This window comes from Rhinichthys klamathensis, unplaced genomic scaffold (assembly GCF_029890125.1).
Source record: "Rhinichthys klamathensis goyatoka isolate OS25496 unplaced genomic scaffold, OSU_Roscu_1.1 h1tg000486l_1, whole genome shotgun sequence".
In the NCBI taxonomy this organism is placed as follows: Eukaryota; Metazoa; Chordata; class Actinopteri; order Cypriniformes; family Leuciscidae; genus Rhinichthys; species Rhinichthys klamathensis.
In genome coordinates this window covers 505346-522812 of record NW_026606973.1, presented here as the reverse complement: position 1 = coordinate 522812, position 17467 = coordinate 505346, and the positions used below count along the sequence as shown (strand labels likewise).

The 17467-nt window shown below is 41.4% G+C and overlaps 1 protein-coding gene across 1 annotated transcript; it reads left to right on the top strand.

Annotated features, from left to right (window-relative positions):
• Positions 1–272: 272 nt before the first annotated feature.
• LOC130072339 (uncharacterized) lies at positions 273–2837 on the top strand. The gene has a single exon (XM_056237403.1). It carries the CDS (start codon positions 273–275, stop codon positions 2823–2825), a length of 2553 nt encoding a protein of 850 aa, XP_056093378.1. The 3' UTR covers positions 2826–2837.
• The last annotated feature ends 14630 nt before the right edge of the window (positions 2838–17467 follow it).

Genomic DNA, 17467 nt, shown 5'->3' with positions numbered 1-17467 from the left:
CAGTAATGCAGGGTTACAGATTGCAATTCGCAGTAAAACCCCCGCTTTTCAACGGCATTCTCTTTTCTCACACGGAAGAGAACGCCTCTCACATTCTGAAAGAGGAAATTTCATCTCTCTTAAACAAGGGAGCGATTCAGGTGGTACCTCCCAATCTGATGAACCAGGGTTTTTATTCCCGTTATTTTCTGGTCCCGAAAAAAGGCGGCTCTCTCCGCCCTATCTTGGACCTTCGAGTGTTGAACAAACATTTGAGGAAATACAATTTCAGAATGCTGACACAAGGCGCACTCGCCCGTGCCATAAAACAGAACGACTGGTTCACATCAGTCGATCTGAAAGATGCTTTCTTTCACATAAGCATCTATCCTCCGCACAGGAAGTTTCTTCGTTTCGCCTACCAGGGCATATGTTACGAATTCACAGTTCTTCCGTTTGGACTCAGTTTGAGTCCCCGATCTTTCTGTCTGTGCGCGGAGGCGGGCTTAGCACCTCTGAGAATATCAGGTCTGAGAATCCTGACTTATATAGACGATTGGCTCATCATAGCCGAATCAAAGGAGAAGGTGTTGCAGGACACCGACCGTGTGCTCGCGCACATCACATCGCTCGGGTTTCAAGTGAATGTGAGCAAGAGCAATTTCACGCCCAGTCAGAATGTCATTTTCTTGGGCTTGGAGTTGAATTCGGTCTCCATGCGAGCGCGCCTCTCTCAAGAGCGCGTTCGCTCTCTGATGAACTGTCTGACGCAGTTCAGAGAAGGGGCGAAAGTGCAATATCGCACATGTCTCAGGCTACAGGGTCTCATGGCTTCATCTACCCAAGTTGTGCCATTGGGACTTCTGAGGATGAGGGCGTTCATGAAATGGGTCTTGTCACTACATTTCAGCCCGATTCGCGACCTTTGCCGCTCGGTAACAGTGACACGCGCCTGCTCGGCGACCTTGCGCCACTGGGAGAGAGAGAACTTTTACGCACGGGGAACCCCTCTGGGGGCGGTCACGATGCGGAAAGTTGTGACGACAGATGCGTCCTTGACAGGCTGGGGTGCCACCCAGGAGGGCAGAACGGTGAACGGTCTGTGGCCAAACAGACTACGTTCAGCGCACATAAACTATTTAGAGCTTTTAACCATTTGGAAAGCTCTGAATCATTTTCTGCCTCGCCTGCAGGGACATCACGTTCTAGTACGGTGCGACAATACCACGGCTGTGGCTTATATCAACCGTCAGGGCGGCATGCGCTCGTCGAAACTCCACGCTCTAGCTTACACTCTGGAGCAGACGGGTTTTCCTGTCGTTACGCGCAACTCACGTTCCGGGCATTCTGAACAGAGGTGCGGATCTGCTATCAAGGGGAAACCCAATCTACGGAGAATGGCGTCTTCACCCTCAGATAGTGGAAATGCTATGGATGAGATTCGGACGGGCGAGCGTAGATCTATTCGCCTCGCGCGAAAACTACCATTGTCCTATGTTCTTCTCTCTAAGGGACATGGACGCGCCCCTCGGGGTAGACGCACTGGTCCACCCATGGCCCAGAGTGCTCCTGTATGCTTTTCATCCCCTGTGCCTGATAATTCCCTCATTGGCCAGGGTGAGAGAGCAGGGCCTGTCTCTCATTCTGATAGCACCCAGGTGGCCCAAGGCACCATGGCTGGCAGAGATAATTCCTCTGTTATACGCCGAGCCGTGGCGCCTTCCCGTTCGCACGGATCTATTGTCCCAAGCCAACGGGGAGATCTACCACCCCCACCCGGACAGGGTGGCTCTCTGGGCCTGGCCCGTGAGAGGACGAACCTGAACGCACTTGGGCTTTCGCCGCGTGTGGTCGCCACTATTCAGAATGCCAGGGCCGTCTCTACACGGTCCTTATATGGCTGTAAGTGGCACGTGTTCGAAGGGTGGTGCGATGGGCGCGGTCTCACATCTTATCAGTGCTCAGTTCCTGATATTTTGTGTTTCCTTCAGGACCTCATGGAAAAAGGGAGGTCTTTTTCCACCATTAAGGTCTATTTGGCTGCGATTTCAGCCTGTCATGTGGGTTTTGAGGGCTCTACTGTCGGGCAGCACCCTCTAATCCGCAGATTTATGAAGGGTGCACGCCGCTCGTTGCCAGTCATCAGGAGAACTGTTCCGGAATGGGACCTCTCCATGGTGCTGGAAGCACTGTCTCAACATCCTTTTGAGCCCCTAGGGAGTATTTCCCTTAAGCTGCTGTCCTTCAAGACAGCTTTGCTCTTGGCCTTGGCGTCTGCCAAACGTGTCAGTGAGCTACATGCACTCTCGGTTCACCCCTCGTGCACTAAGTTCTCCCTCAGTGGAGATAAGGTTTCCCTTAAGCCTAACCCGGCCTTCATGCCGAAGTGCTTCCCTGCGTTCACTTCGGAGGTGTTGGAGCTGTCCGCTTTTCACCCTCCACCTTTTACCTCTCTGGAGGATCAGAGGCTGAATGCTTTGTGTCCAGTCCGTGCTTTACAGGCTTATATGACCAGGACCAGCGCTTTCCGGAAGAGCGACCAGCTCTTTGTTTCATGGGCCCCTCCGCACAGAGGGAGTCCCATATCGAAGCAACGCCTCTCACATTGGGTTGTGGGCGCTAAAACTATGGCTTATGAAGCAAAGGGAGTGCAGCCCCCAAGGGGCATCAGAGCTCATTCCACAAGGGGCTTAGCCGCCTCTTGGGCTTTGTTTAGGGGAGTGTCACTGCAGGACATCTGCTCCGCTGCCAGTTGGGCTTCTCCTCATACCTTTGTGCGTTACTACCGGCTGGATGTCACCAGAACCTCGGTAGCACATTCGGTTTTAGGGGTTGGGTCTTCTTAGCTCTTCCCTGTACCCTGTTGAAACCAATAAGAGTGAATGGGCCGGCTGGTCATGTTCATTCTTGCCACCAAACATTTACTTCCCGTTATGGGTTTAGTTTATGTGCCTTGGTGGGTTGGGGGTACTTTCATGTATGTGTCTCATGCATGCTTCATGTCCTGCTTGTCCACAGCAGTCGGTGTGGCGTCACCTTTGCAGGTTCATGATTAATGGACGTGTCAGGCACCGCCTCCCCGAGGTGACCGTCTTTCTCTGGCTTTCAGAACCTCACTGTGAGTGTATTGGGCAATCGGGGAGCTGTCCATGTCTCTCCCATAGGTGGATCTCGAACACGAGATGATGAAAGAGAACAATAGGTTACTATCGTAACCCCGGTTCTCTGAAACATCGAGTGGAGAGATCCACCAGCTTTGCCCCGCTTGCTGCACGAGAAGCGAATATACTTACTGAGGAATAGCAGCGCGCCCAGATGTTATATGCCCTTAGGTGAGGGGGTGTGGCCTCACCTGGCATTGGCTGCGCGCTTCTGTCTGTCTAGCCCAGGGGTCGGCAACCTTTACCACGCAATGAGCCATTCGGACCCGTTTCCCACAGTAACGAAAACGCTGGGAGCCACAAAACCCAATGAAATAACACTGCATATAAGTTTATTTATTTATGTATTGTCTTTATTATGTATAAACAAACTATAATGTGTTGCATTTATTAAATCAATGAATGACTGCAGAGAAAACGAAATTACATTTCTGCATGCAACAAAAACATTTTGAACTCCGAAAAAAAGACGTTGGCTTGAAGGTTACTTTCAAGTAAAATAAATTAAAATACTCAATGACTAAATTTATGAAAAAACGCCGAACTTAAATTATCCACCGGCAGCAAACCAAAAATGCCGTCCTCTCTCTGTGTGCCGTCATCATTTTAGCTACTGGCGCGTGCAGTCAGCTGTCAACCTGAATAATAAAAGGACTACTTTAATGAACAATAATAAAAAAAAAAATGAATATACGGTATACAAAATAATAGGCAATTAAAATATTTATCATACTTGGTTAATGTGATTTCTGCTCCTGAACCTCAGCGCACAGCGTCTGCACATCAGGGCTGTATGCCGTCACCTTCATCTTTACGCAGGATCGTAAGCTGTCATCTGTGAGGCGTGCGCGATGTTTGCTTTTAATATAGTTCATGTTGGAGAACACCTGCTCACATACGTATGTGGATCCAAAGATCGACAGGACTCCAAGTGCATACTTTTTCATGTTCACATAAACGTCGGGGATAGCATTCCAAGTTTCGAACACAAGTTTGTCAGGTTTGGGGAGGTTTTCAATATCACGCCATTTGTGATTCTGAGCAAGAACGGCCTTCTGACGGGCAACATCTTCAAGGTCTGCTGTCAAGCGTTTAAACTTGGACACCCATATGTCTTTGTCGGCTATGTCGGCCAGTTCCATCTCAAGATCAGGTTGACTCACACCTGCCAATGCAGTCGTATTCAGCAGGGATGGATCGATGCTTAGAGGAGTGACAGGGAAGGATAATGTGTTTTTTTCCTCTCTGAACTCACAGAATCGTTTCCCAAACGATGTTTGCATTGCGATGATTGCAGATTGTAAATACTCCGAATTTATCATGTGAGCTTCTTTGAACTCTCTCAAATTGGGGAAGTGTGATAGTGTACCTTTCTGTAAATCTCTGGCGAGCACTGTCAACTTGCGCTCGAATGCCAAAACCTCCTCCAACATGTGCAGGGCTGTGCGTCCTTTCCCCTGAAGAGCTGTGTTCAGCGTGTTCAAATGCGCTGTCATGTCTACCATGAAGTGTAGCTTTTCCAGCCACTCTGGCTGTTCCAGCTCAGGAAACGTGAGCCCTTTGCTGCCCAGGAAAGTTTTCACTTCTTCCAGACACGCGGCAAAGCGTTTCAGCACCTCCCCTCTGGACAGCCACCGGACTTTGTTGTGCAGCAGGAGATCAGAATATGTGCTTTCCATCTCGTCCAGTAACGAACGGAACTGACGGTGATTTAAACCTTTTGCCATTATTTTATTGACAATTTGAATGACAACATTCATTACTTCTGTGCATTCCGGAGGAAATGTTTGAGCACACAGTGCCTCTTGGTGCAGGATGCAGTGAAAAGTCAGCAGCTTTCTGTCCAGCGACTTCTGCAGTAAAGCCACAAAGCCCTTATGCGTTCCTACCATACTTGGTGCCCCATCAGTAGCCACTGACATCAGGTGGGTGGTGTTTATTCCTTTGGTTCTTAAACAATTCAAGACAGCCTCACAGATGTCCTCCCCCCGTGTTTGGCCTTTTAGTGGTATCAACTCAATCATTTCTTCCTGTGGCCCAGCAGAGTTTACATAACGGCAGAACAGCGCTATTTGTTCAATATCACCTTTGTCTTTAGATTCATCGCAGGCAATTGAATATGCCACAGCTGAATTAATGTCTTTAATTTGCTGTCTGGTGATGTCTTCTGCCATTTTTATGGTTCTGTCTTTGACAGTCTTTGCAGAGAGGGGCATATCCCTGATTTTCTGCACAATTTCACTCTTGTTTTTAAAGTCTGTAAATAGATGTTCTGAAATCTTAATGAAAGATTCTTTTAAGTATTCTCCATCTGTGAACGGCTTACCGTGCCTGACTATTTCCTGAGCGGCTACAAAACTAGCATATGTACTTGAATTTGCAGACTTCATCCACTTCTTGAAGTGATTTTTGCTCAGATCAACCTTCCGCAGCAGTTCCGAAATTACTTTTTTTCTCTCATCTCCATCCGGATATTTTTGAGCAAAGGCTGCGTGTTTATTCTGGAAATGTCTTGAGACATTTGACTTTTTATTGTTTGCTAGTTTTTCAGTACATATTAAGCATACTGGTAAACCAGTCTCGTCAGCAGTGAAAGCATATAAATGAGCCCATGTAGCATTGAACGTTCTGTTTTCTTCCGACACTTTTCTTTTCTTAGAATTCTCCATAGTTGGCTCATAGACATGAAATATTTTCCATTGGACAAGTTCAAAAAATCGCGCGCTGGTGGGTGTCGCACATTGGCGGTTGTGACGCATATTAAGAGCGACAAAAGATTTTAATACGTTTTTTGTGTTACAAATTAGATGTTACAAGATCACCATAATCTTCAAATTTAGAATTACATTTTAAACCTTTCACACACGTAAAGTTAAAATATTGTGAGTGTTTCTAATCTAGGCGACCGTTATTTAGAACCTGTCACTTTAATGTTTCCATGGTGACGCGTCATTGCTTGTCACGTGCGCAACCACATTGTCATTTTTCCTTTATTCAAAATATTCACTAATGTATTAGCTATAACAAGAAACACCTATATTCCGACTGTCAAATATGTGACAGTTCTCTGAAAGCGGCACTAAAACTTCCACAAAGACCTCAAACAGAAAGCACAAAGCCTTTCTTTAAAGTGAATTTCGTTTTGTATTAATTGTATCTTAATTTTAATAAATGTTTCATCGACCAATTACCTGTAGGTTTTTAATTACCTATTTAACAAATAAGAAGTAAATATAGCAGACAATAGATAATCACGACACGGATTATCACTAACCCGTCCAGATGCAATGCTACCACATCTTTAAAAAAATTGTTTTTCGTGTTCGCATTTATGAGGAAAAAACAATGTATTATAACGTGCGCGTTAGTTGAGCTGTATGTGCGTCTTGTGCGATATGGGCTGCGCGATGCTATTTTACAACACGTCAATTCCTCAACTTCTCACGAAATACGTGAAAGTGGCCGGTGAACTGGGAGAGGAATAGGGTAAAATATAAAGCTACTTACACAATGTGTATCTGATATGAATAAAACGTGTTGTCTTTTTATAATGGAAAGGACCATTATTGCCGCTTCCATAGACATCAGTGTGTATTTTACAAACTCAAAATATATATTTTTTGCTAGTACTTATGTGTATTTAAATGTCTGAAACCTAAAATAAACATTATGTGGTTGAAAACACTGAATAGTTGTGATATATGACAGCACTGAGCGCGTCTGTCTCTGGCTCAGCGCCAGCCAACTCGCAACAGCACGGTTGAATTTAGCAGTTGATCACGTGATGCACTGAACGTTCTAGCGTACGCTCCAGGGACCAGCCAAGACTGATCACACCGGTGTGTGATCATACGTGCGAAAATGTTAAAAACGAACGAATTAAAATTAAATAAATTTTAATCAATTAATTACTCATTCATTATTTTCAAAAGCCACAGGGAGCCGCATCAGAGAGATGAAAGAGCCGCATGCGGCTCCGGAGCCGCGGGTTGCCGACCCCTGGTCTAGCCAGACTTCAATTCAATTCAATTCAAATTTATTTGTATAGCGCTTTTCACAATACATATTGTTTCAAAGCAGCTTTACAGAAAGTACATTTCAGAAATGTACATAGAATAATATAGTTAGTTAATCATCATGTATTAATTTAGGGCATAACATATCGCCGGCGTTGAGTCGTCTCTTCACAGGCGTCGAGTCGTCTCTTCATAGGCGTTTAGTCATCTCATCGCAGGTGTTGGAGCGTCTGAAGTCTCCGTGAGAGGCTGGATACAAACTGGAGCTGACGAACGCTATTTACCTCGGGACTAGCGTCCCGAGATAACAGCAGAAAAGCAGATGGGAAATAATTAGCGTAGCTGCTGTTCATAATATTAATGCAGTCGATCTGATTCAACAGTGGTATAAAAGGTAAGCATTATGTGAATGCTTGGCTGAAGAGATGCGTCTTTAATCTAGTTTTGAACTGGGAGAGCGAGTCTGAGCCACGAACAGTATCAGGAAGGCTATTCCAGAGTTTAGGAGCTAAATGTGAGAACGCCCTCCCTCCTTTAGTGGACTTAGATATCCTAGGAATGACCAGAAGCCTCGAATTTCGGGATCTTAAAGAACGCGATGGATTGTAGGGCGATAGAAGGTCCATTAAATACACAGGAGCTAAACCATTTAGGGCTTTATAGGTCAGTAATAGTACTTTGTAATTGATACGGAACTTGATAGGTAACCAGTGCAGAGATGATAGAATCGGTGTTATATGATCATATTTTCTTGACCTAGTAAGAACTCTAGCGGCTGCATTTTGGACTAACTGTAGCTTGTTTATTGAGGATGCAGGACAACCAGCTAATAAAGCATTACAGTAATCTAGTCTCGAGGTCATGAATGCATGAACTAACTTTTCTGCATCAGAAACAGATAGCATTTTACGTAATTTAGCAATGTTTCTAAGGTGGAAAAAGGCTGTTCTTGTAACATACGAAATATGATTTTCGAAAGACAAGTTGCGGTCTAGTATAACACCCAGGTCTTTTACTGTAGTCGATAGGGTAACAGGACATCCTTCTATATTAAAGTTGTATTGTAAGAGATTTTGTGGGTAGTTTTTTGGACCAATAAGTAATACCTCAGTTTTATCTGGATTTAGTAGCAGGAAATTACACGTCATCCAGCATTTTATATCTTTAAGACATTCTGTCAATTTTGATGAGTTAGTGTTTTCATCTGGTCGTGATGAAATATATAATTGAGTGTCATCAGCATAGCAGTGGAAATTAATTCCATGTTTTCTTATAATATTACCAAGTGGCAGCATATATATTGAGAATAGCAGAGGGCCTAACACCGATCCTTGCGGCACTCCATAGTCTACTGACGTTATCTTCGATTTTTCCCCATTTAAACAGACAAAATGGTAACGGTCCGATAAGTACGATCTGAACCAGCTTAATGCCTGTCCCTGAACACCAGTGTAGTTTTGTAGTCGATCCAGGAGTATTTTATGATCTATAGTGTCGAACGCAGCGCTAAGATCGAGTAGAACTAGTATTGAGATACAGCCTTGGTCAGAAGCTAAAAGTAAATCATTTGTAATTTTAACTAGCGCAGTTTCTGTGCTATGATGCGGTCTGAATCCTGACTGAAATTTTTCATATATCTCATTTTCTTGCAAGAAAGAACAGAATTGAGCGGACACAATTTTTTCTAGTATTTTAGACATAAATGGAAGATTTGAAATGGGTCTGTAATTTGCTAAGTTATTTTGATCTAATTGCGGTTTCTTAATAAGAGGTTTTATTACTGCCAGCTTGAATATTTTTGGAACATGACCTAAAAATAAAGACGAGTTAATAATATTAAGAAGAGGCTCTTCCACTACAGGTAACACTTCTTTCAGAAGTTTAGTGGGTATTGGATCTAATAAACATGTTGTTGGTTTAGATGCAATGATAAGTTTATTTAGCTCTTCCTGTCCTACAGTTGTAAAGCGGTGTAGTTGTTCTTGAGGGACGATAATTGAGGCTGAATCACAAGACACCATAGAGGATTGTACATTTACAATTGTATTTCGGATGCTTTCTATTTTCTCATTGAAGTAATTCATAAAATCATTACAGCTATACTGTAACGGAATATTTTGCTCTGGTGATGTCTGTTTATTTGTTAGTCTAGCCACGGTGTTAAATAAAAACCTTGGATTATTTTGGTTATTTTCTATTAGTTTGCGGAGATGCTCTGCCCTGGCTGCTTTTAGAGCCTTTTTATAACGTGACACACTGTCTTTCCACGCGATTCTAAAGACCTCTAAATTAGTTTGTTTCCATTTACGCTCTAAGTTACGAGTTTCTCTCTTGATAGCATGTGTAGTACTATTGTACCATGGTGCTTTAGTTTTCTCTCTAACCTTTTTCAATCTAATTGGTGCAACGATATCTAATGTACTAGAGAAAATGGTGCTCAAACTGCTGGTCATTTCCTCTAGTTCATCTGTTTGTTTGGGTTCTCTGAGCAGCTGAGATAGATCAGGTAAGCTATTTGTGAATCTATCTATAGTGATTGGAAGGATTGTTCTGCCTGGTCGATAACGCGGCGCAACATGACAAATTTCAGCAGTACGTATTATACAAGTTATCATGTGATGATCAGTGAGATCGTCACTTTGCGGTATAATATCTATATCGGTTGGATCGGTTCCATATGATATAATTAAGTCTAGTGTATGATTTAGACGATGAGTGGGACCACTGACATTCTGCTTGACCCCAAAGGAATTTAATAAATCTGTAAACGCAGTCCCTAACGCATCATTTGTGTTATCTACGTGTATGTTAAAATCTCCAACAATTATTGCTTTATCGACATTGACCAATAGATCTGAGAGAAAGTCTGCAAACTCTTTTAGGAAATCAGTGTAGGGCCCTGGAGGTCTATATACGGTCGCCAAGGCTAGAGATAATAGGGATTTCTTTCTTACATCTAAGAGCGTAACATTTAGCACAAGTACTTCAAACGAATTAAACCTGTGACCTGTTTTCTGAGTAACATTAAGAATATCTCTATAGATTGTTGCAACACCGCCGCCACGACCGATCAGACGGGGCTCATGTTTATAACAGTATCCTGGCGGGGTAGACTCATTTAGACCGAAATACTCATTTGGTTTAAGCCAGGTTTCAGTAAGGCAAAGTACATCGAAGCTATTATCTGTGACCATTTACAATAACCGCCTTAGGTGTGAGCGATCTAATGTTTAGAAGACCTAGTTTTAGAAATTGTTTTTGTTCACTGATATTTAGATTTTCTGGTTTAATTACAATAAGATTTTTCCTAGATCCTACACTAGATTTATTGTTTGGCCTCACTACACGAGGAATAGACACAGTTTCTATATAATGTTCTACACTACTTATATCAATTAAGTTGGGACAGCAAAGACTGTGAATTTGACTTTGACTTACTAGTCAGATGGTGTGCAACGTCTTGGAGATGTTGTCCGACAGAACAGCCGCTCCGATTCTGCTGGGGTGCAGGCCATCAGCACGGTAGAGCCTAGGTCGCTCCCAGAACAGATTCCAATTATTTACAAAGAGCAGTTTCTGTTCATTACACCATGACATTAACCATTCATTTAGAGCAAATAGTCTACTGAACCTTTCTTGTCCTAGTCGGTACGTGGGAAGCGTACCGGACCAGACCAGCGCACCAGACTTGGTGCAATTGGATGCTTCTGCAGAGGTCAGGTACGGATGCCCTTCCCATAGGTGGATCTCTCCACTCGATGTTTCAGAGAACCGGGGTTACGATAGTAACCTATTGTTCTTACTCGTCACAAAAGTCAGTCAAAAATCCGTAAACAAGTGCGAGTTTAATCAAAACATAAAATTACAAAAATATACAAAATCCTGTTGGCTCCTGTAGCCTCACTTGTTAAACCTTTAACTTGTGTTACCTTAAACGTTTAAACACGAGTTTTATCCATAAAAGACAGATGAAACGGTAAGAAAACTGTTTCTCCTTTTTTGTATGCACGAACACTTTCAGTTCAAACTTCCGCCCACCAGTGGGCGTAACCATTAAAGAAAAAGAACAGAAATAATACATCAGAAAACACAGGAAATATCAGAATTCAAAGAAATATTAAATTGGCTCTTACAGCAGCTATTGAGTAAAGTAGAGAAGGCGCTAAAAACAAGGTTTGTAAGTTTACTTTTTGTAACCTAGAAATTCGATAAGAATATATTTTAAAAGAGCATCCTGTCATAGCTTTTTGGTACATAACGGCTACCGTAGATGCAACACGCATTTGAAAAAGCGAGGCGCTGGAGAGCACTATTCGTTTGAATGCAAAATACAATTTCACTGCTAGATGGGAGAAATTCCTACACAATGTCCCTTTAATGCATAATCTAACTCTATATATGAAAGAATTAAACAATAACACTTTGTTAATTACAGTGACAATGAATTAAGAACTCATTAATTGTATTTAGTTTTATATAGTATGGTTTTCATTTACATATTATAATACATTAACGGTGAGACAGGAGTGATGATCAGTGTGTTTGAGTTTTTACCTTCATTATTATAGCCTGGGTGGAAATATGGATAGAGTTTGTCAGTGAAAGTCTGACCAGTGAAAGAGTAGATATGAGATCTGGACTCCACGTCATAAAAAGAGACCAGACCCTCCTCATAATCCACAAACACACCAACCTTCTCAGGTTTCACTCTCAGAGATAAAGAGACAGCTGGGTAATCACAAGCTAAATATTGATCCTCATTCCTCAGAATCACAGTCCAGACTCCCTTCTTAGGACTCAGTGTGATCGCCCCCTCCTTCCTGTTAATGGATTCTCTGATCACTCCTAAATCCCACTGAGTCTTTCCCTTCACCTGCACCTCATAGTAAAATCTCCCTGAACTGAATCCCTCCTTTGCCAGAACACAAGCAACCACTTTAAATCTCTTTGGGTTTTCTGGGACGTCCTGCTTAACGTATCCACGACTGACTTGTTTTCCATCATCAGACAGGATGAGACGTGGATTCGCAGTATCAGGATCCAGAGTCACATCCACTGAGAGAGATCAGACATTATCAATCAACTTCAGAACACACATTTTCAGATACAGTATATAATACAGATTATAAACAATGTATTGTAAGTGTATTAAAGAAAATGGTGTCAGTCACACTGTACCTGCAAACTTCTGCACAAACTTCAGTCCTGTGGACACAGATGACAATATAATGATGAATTATTTATAGCAGTAATTTCAGGTTAACAGTGAGTTTCTCTACTGGCAGCATCTGTGGCATGAGGACATTTCACTAATAAAACCAAGAGATACACTTTCCTCATTTTTTAAGGAAACTGAGTTTTGAGGCTTGAATTGAGGAACCGATTAAGCTGATTAAATTAAGGAAAGAAGGATACCTATTTATTTAAAAAGAATTAGTTCAATAGAGTTCAATAGAGTTAGCATTCTTTTATTGTATTATTTTATGTGTTTTTGAGTGAAGGGAAGCATCTGTTAATGTTTAATGTTCAGTTATGTTTGACATGTGAAAGAGTTTCTGTTATGTTGATGTTTTGATGTTTACCATTGTGCAGAAGAGAGCTTATGGATAAGTTGTGAATACTAATAATATGTTGCTTTGTTCAATAGCTTTGCTGATGCCAGTGCAGTAACACGTGTGTTTCTTATACTGTGCAATTATCACACAGTCTTTTACTTGTACAACATAACTTAAAGTCAAGTCACCTTTATTTATATAGCACTTATTACAGTACAGATTGTTTCAAAGCGGCTTTACAGAGATAACAGGAAAATAATGCAACAAAGTTTGTTTCTAGAAGAAAATAGTATCACAGTCCAGCTTAACTTCAGAGAAGTTCATTCTTGTTGTAAAAAGTTATTAATTTAGTTTATTTATATGTAGCCACTCTTGAGAAAACTTTGATGTCATCGTCCAGCTCAGTTCAGTTCTCATGGTGTCAATGCAGGAAGATCAATAATATTGTTGAATATTAAATGTAATGTCCCCAACTAAGCAAGTCAAAAGCCAAAGACGGGAAAGGCGACAGTGGCGATGAACCAAAACTCCATCAGTGACAGAATGGAGAGAGAAAAGCCTTTGGAGAAACCAGACTCTCTGTCAAACACAACACAAGTCCAATTCAAACACGTCATTTCCGTTCACTAAAAATCACACACTTCTGAGAGTCAACTTAAATTAAAAAAGCACATTTCACAAAGAAAATATTAAATTCATTGTGTCATATATATTAAATAATTTAGGAGATTTTACATTATTTATTCAGGTAGATTTAATTAAAGAAATCTTCGCTTTTTACGTGACGGTAGTCCGGTAATATTTTATGATTCCTCTCTGCAATCCTCTTCATGGTTCCACTCCAGTGACAATGGCGTTGATTAATGCGAGATCTCTGGCAAATAAGAAGCTTATTTTAGCCCCGCCCACCGATTCGCGCATTACACGAAACTCATTATAATATGCAAAACTGTTATCCACTCACAGCAGTGGGCGTTTACTTCCAAGTCTTCAATGGAGACACCCATAAAAACCGAGCGTTTTTGAGCTAGGCTAGGCTCAAAACTAGGGTAGAAAATAGCCTATTACTTATTATTTGGATATTTTTTAATGTAAAAACCAAGCGAACGTCATAAGTTGACCTCAGACAACAATATAAAACAATTAAAAAAGCCAGTTCATGACCCCTTTAAGTGTAGACTTTTACCTTCTGAGTCCTATTGCACTTTTAAATCTGTGTTTTTATTTATAGACCCCCAAACTTTCATGGGGATTTTATTTAGAATTGTCCCCTCTTTTGACAATATTTTAATTTTGGGGGATTTCAATATACACTAGTGCTGCCCTTCAAAGCCCCTGGTCAAAGAATTTTTTTTTTTATTAATTAGAGTCATTTACTTAATTAGAGTGTTTCTTGGTCCAACTCATTAACGTGGTCATACGCTTCAGGGTTTCCCATTCATTCATTAATTTGTGGCGTCCCGCCACAATATCAACGCTGACCGCCACGGATTGATATTCAGATTTTTTAACTATTTAATATGGGTAAAATTGTATTTTATTGTAGAGCTGCGCGCAGCTTGCACCCTCCCTCCCTCGCTCACAAACTGAACGGAGGTGTGATTAGCCCTAGCCTGGTTCTACCAGACTCTCGTACATTTCATTTGTACAGAGAGTCTGGCCTCGCTCCATTGAGAAACGTTTACTTCCTTGTAGGCGGGTTCTCTGTTAAAGTTCAAAACTATTGGATCTGCCCGGCGTCACTCAGGATCTGCCATAGCCAATCGCTAACGTGTGGTCGTGACGTATGTCATGCGCCGAAACCGGCTGGAAACAACAAGTCCGAATTCCATATTCATAAATCTAAATATCTAAATGCTAAACCTCTCTTTCTTATATTTGTGAAAGAATTTAAAAAATACCTCTTTTCAATTAAGTTGTCTGAGAACAAAAAAAGCCTTAAAAACATTATCTGTTTGTAATTATTTTCCTTTTTTCAGTGTCATGTAATTCTCTTAACTTGTTCATGTTTATTTTATATTATCCCCCTACTGTTTTATTTTTGTTTTGTTTTTATTATTATTTTTTGTTTGTTTTTGTATTATGTTTTCTGTTATTACTTGTGTATTGTTTTAAGCAATAAAAAAAAACAAGTCCGAATGATCAGAGGATTATGTTTAGAATAAGATGTCTGTCAACGAGAGCTGCATGTTTTGTTCATCGAATTTAAGAGTTCAAGGAACAATTCTAAATGTATATTTGACACTAAGGACAGTGATGTATTCAGTCAACTGTCGAAGCTGGGTGTAATCATTAACAATACGCCGCTGCGGTCGTTTCGGATCTGCCGCAAATGCTGTACAGTGATCATCGTGCACGCCGAGCTGCCCAGCACCAACTCCTAACCTTTCTGCCTCCCTCACTTGGTCCTCCATTAGTGCAACAAGAGGAGACGACAACAACTATCGGCTTTGCATCCTATCGTTCGCCTTAGCTAACTCATTCACCACTAGCGGAGTGAGCTGGAAAATTAAACTTTTCCCGAACCCCGTGGGGAGGAGGGCCACAACATCATGGCCACCAACAACACTTAGCAAACATTGATCTTGCTCCGGCTTTAACTTCTGGATATTCGGCAGTTTTGCAACAACGGACCGAATAGATTTTCTCACGTCTTTCTCCGCTGCCATTACTGAACTCCAACTCAAACTGACGCGCTACATCAACGTCATCGTTCTCAGCCACTCCCTCTGTTCGCTGATTGGACCGGTAAAAAAATTATTTCTGGAAACCAAAGTCTACAGCACAATCCCAGACGTAGTACTGAAGGAAAATAAAATTGAGCGGAAGTGCGTAGGAGGGCGCAGCCAGGCTAGATTAGCCCCTCCTCTTCAAGCACAATCTGAATCTGAATCAAAACATGAGCTTGATTGTTGTCGGTGCTTAACGTTATTCCCCCAGCGAAGATTCCAGAATCAATCTGGAGTTGAATGGTTAGTATAATGAACACTATAACTCTCAGAAGTTAGTGTATGTTAAACGATGTCGCGTTTGATTCGCGCAAAACTTTTGCGATTTTTTTTCTCTAAATATCGATAAAAAACTATTGTGAAATGACGGCGTTTCCATTAACCGATGTTATGCGACTAAAACGTAATTTTTTCCTTTCATCACAGCCACCGCACTAGACATTATTATTATTAGTAAAGAGACGTAGGCCTAAGTGTGTTACTGTTATCCAAGCATTAATGACAAGGAAAGACCCTTATACTGTGAGCGGCACATATGAGGTGTTTTCTCACTCATTTCTGCTCCGTGGTCTTGATTGTGAAAACTGTTTAGAATCCAGTATTCCTCTAATTATTTTGTCTTTTATGAATTTAATAAAGAACTCTACTCCTTTACTCCTTACATTTTCACGCAATTATCTGTAAGCTACTTTCTACTCATTACATTTTACAAATAGCCTCGTTACTCCTATTTCATTTCGGCTTGTTTTCATTTCTGCTTGTCATCAAAAAAAAAAAAAAAAAAAAAAAACTATCCAGATAAATCGCGCCATCCGGATAGAGTGCATTTGATTGTGGTTGGATGAGAAGTATAAACATACCATTCCGACACCCTATTGTATATAGATTATACAATTATACAATACACTCATTCTATATAGATCAGTAGTTTGTACGCGGTCCATCGCACCTGCAAGATTGTTGCCATTAGCTATATCAGGGCTCTCAAGTGTCACGCATTGAGCGTCACAGTCACTCATTTCGGTCTTTTGTATTTCACTCGCGGAAAAACTGTTTATAATATATTTAATATACCGCAGCGCCCAAAATGTATCTGGCCGCGCCGCTCTCACTAGGAACCGGCAGGAATCAAGCGCGTCTCCCCTGGAGTTCTGCAGTCCAGCCTGCCACTTATCAGCCAATCAAATAAAAAAAAGAAAGGGACTAGACAATAGCCAATCAGAAAATAGCACTATTGTATCTGGGTAAGATTTAACGCAACAACCAAAGAAAAAAAAGCATATCCAGGAATTGTTCACGTGATTCTGTCACTCCTGCTGCTTGTCTTCAAAACTTGAGAGCCCTGCTATATAATTGAGCATAGTACATACCAGGAAGGTATCAATCAGGATTATGAGTTATTTTTATTTTTTGATTAATCACTTGGATTAATCATTCATTTTGACAGCACTAATGTTTAGTGTATACTAGGGCTGCACGATATTGGTAAAAAATCACATTGCGATATTTTATTTTCCTGCGATATATATTGCGATATAAAAACAATTTCACCAGATTACTTAAATAGCTCTATTTGGAAAGAATGAATAATTCTAGAATGACTTGGGTGGTTTTGTCATGGAGTAAATCTGCATAGAAACTAATATTAATAGTATGTTAACTAATGTAGTTAACTAGACTTTAATAAATGGAACCGTTTCTGATTTATGTCTCTTGAGTTCAGTGTTGGACAGATCAGTTGTTTTAACCATTCATTAAAGTGAATCGGTTCAAATGAGTCATTAGTTCGCGAATCGGACGTGTCATTAACGGACCACATCGCACAAGATTTGTCAACACAGAAAACATTTCATCACTGGATGAAATCCATCACTGAGTCAACTCAACTCAATTCATTAATATGCGCGAGGGAGGGAGAGCGAGAAAGACAGTTTGAAGACGGTGAGAGTGCGCGCGCGCGACCGGGGCTTTCACTCTCTCTGCTCGCTCTCTCAGTTAAACAAGCGCAGCAGTCAGTCTTTACATCA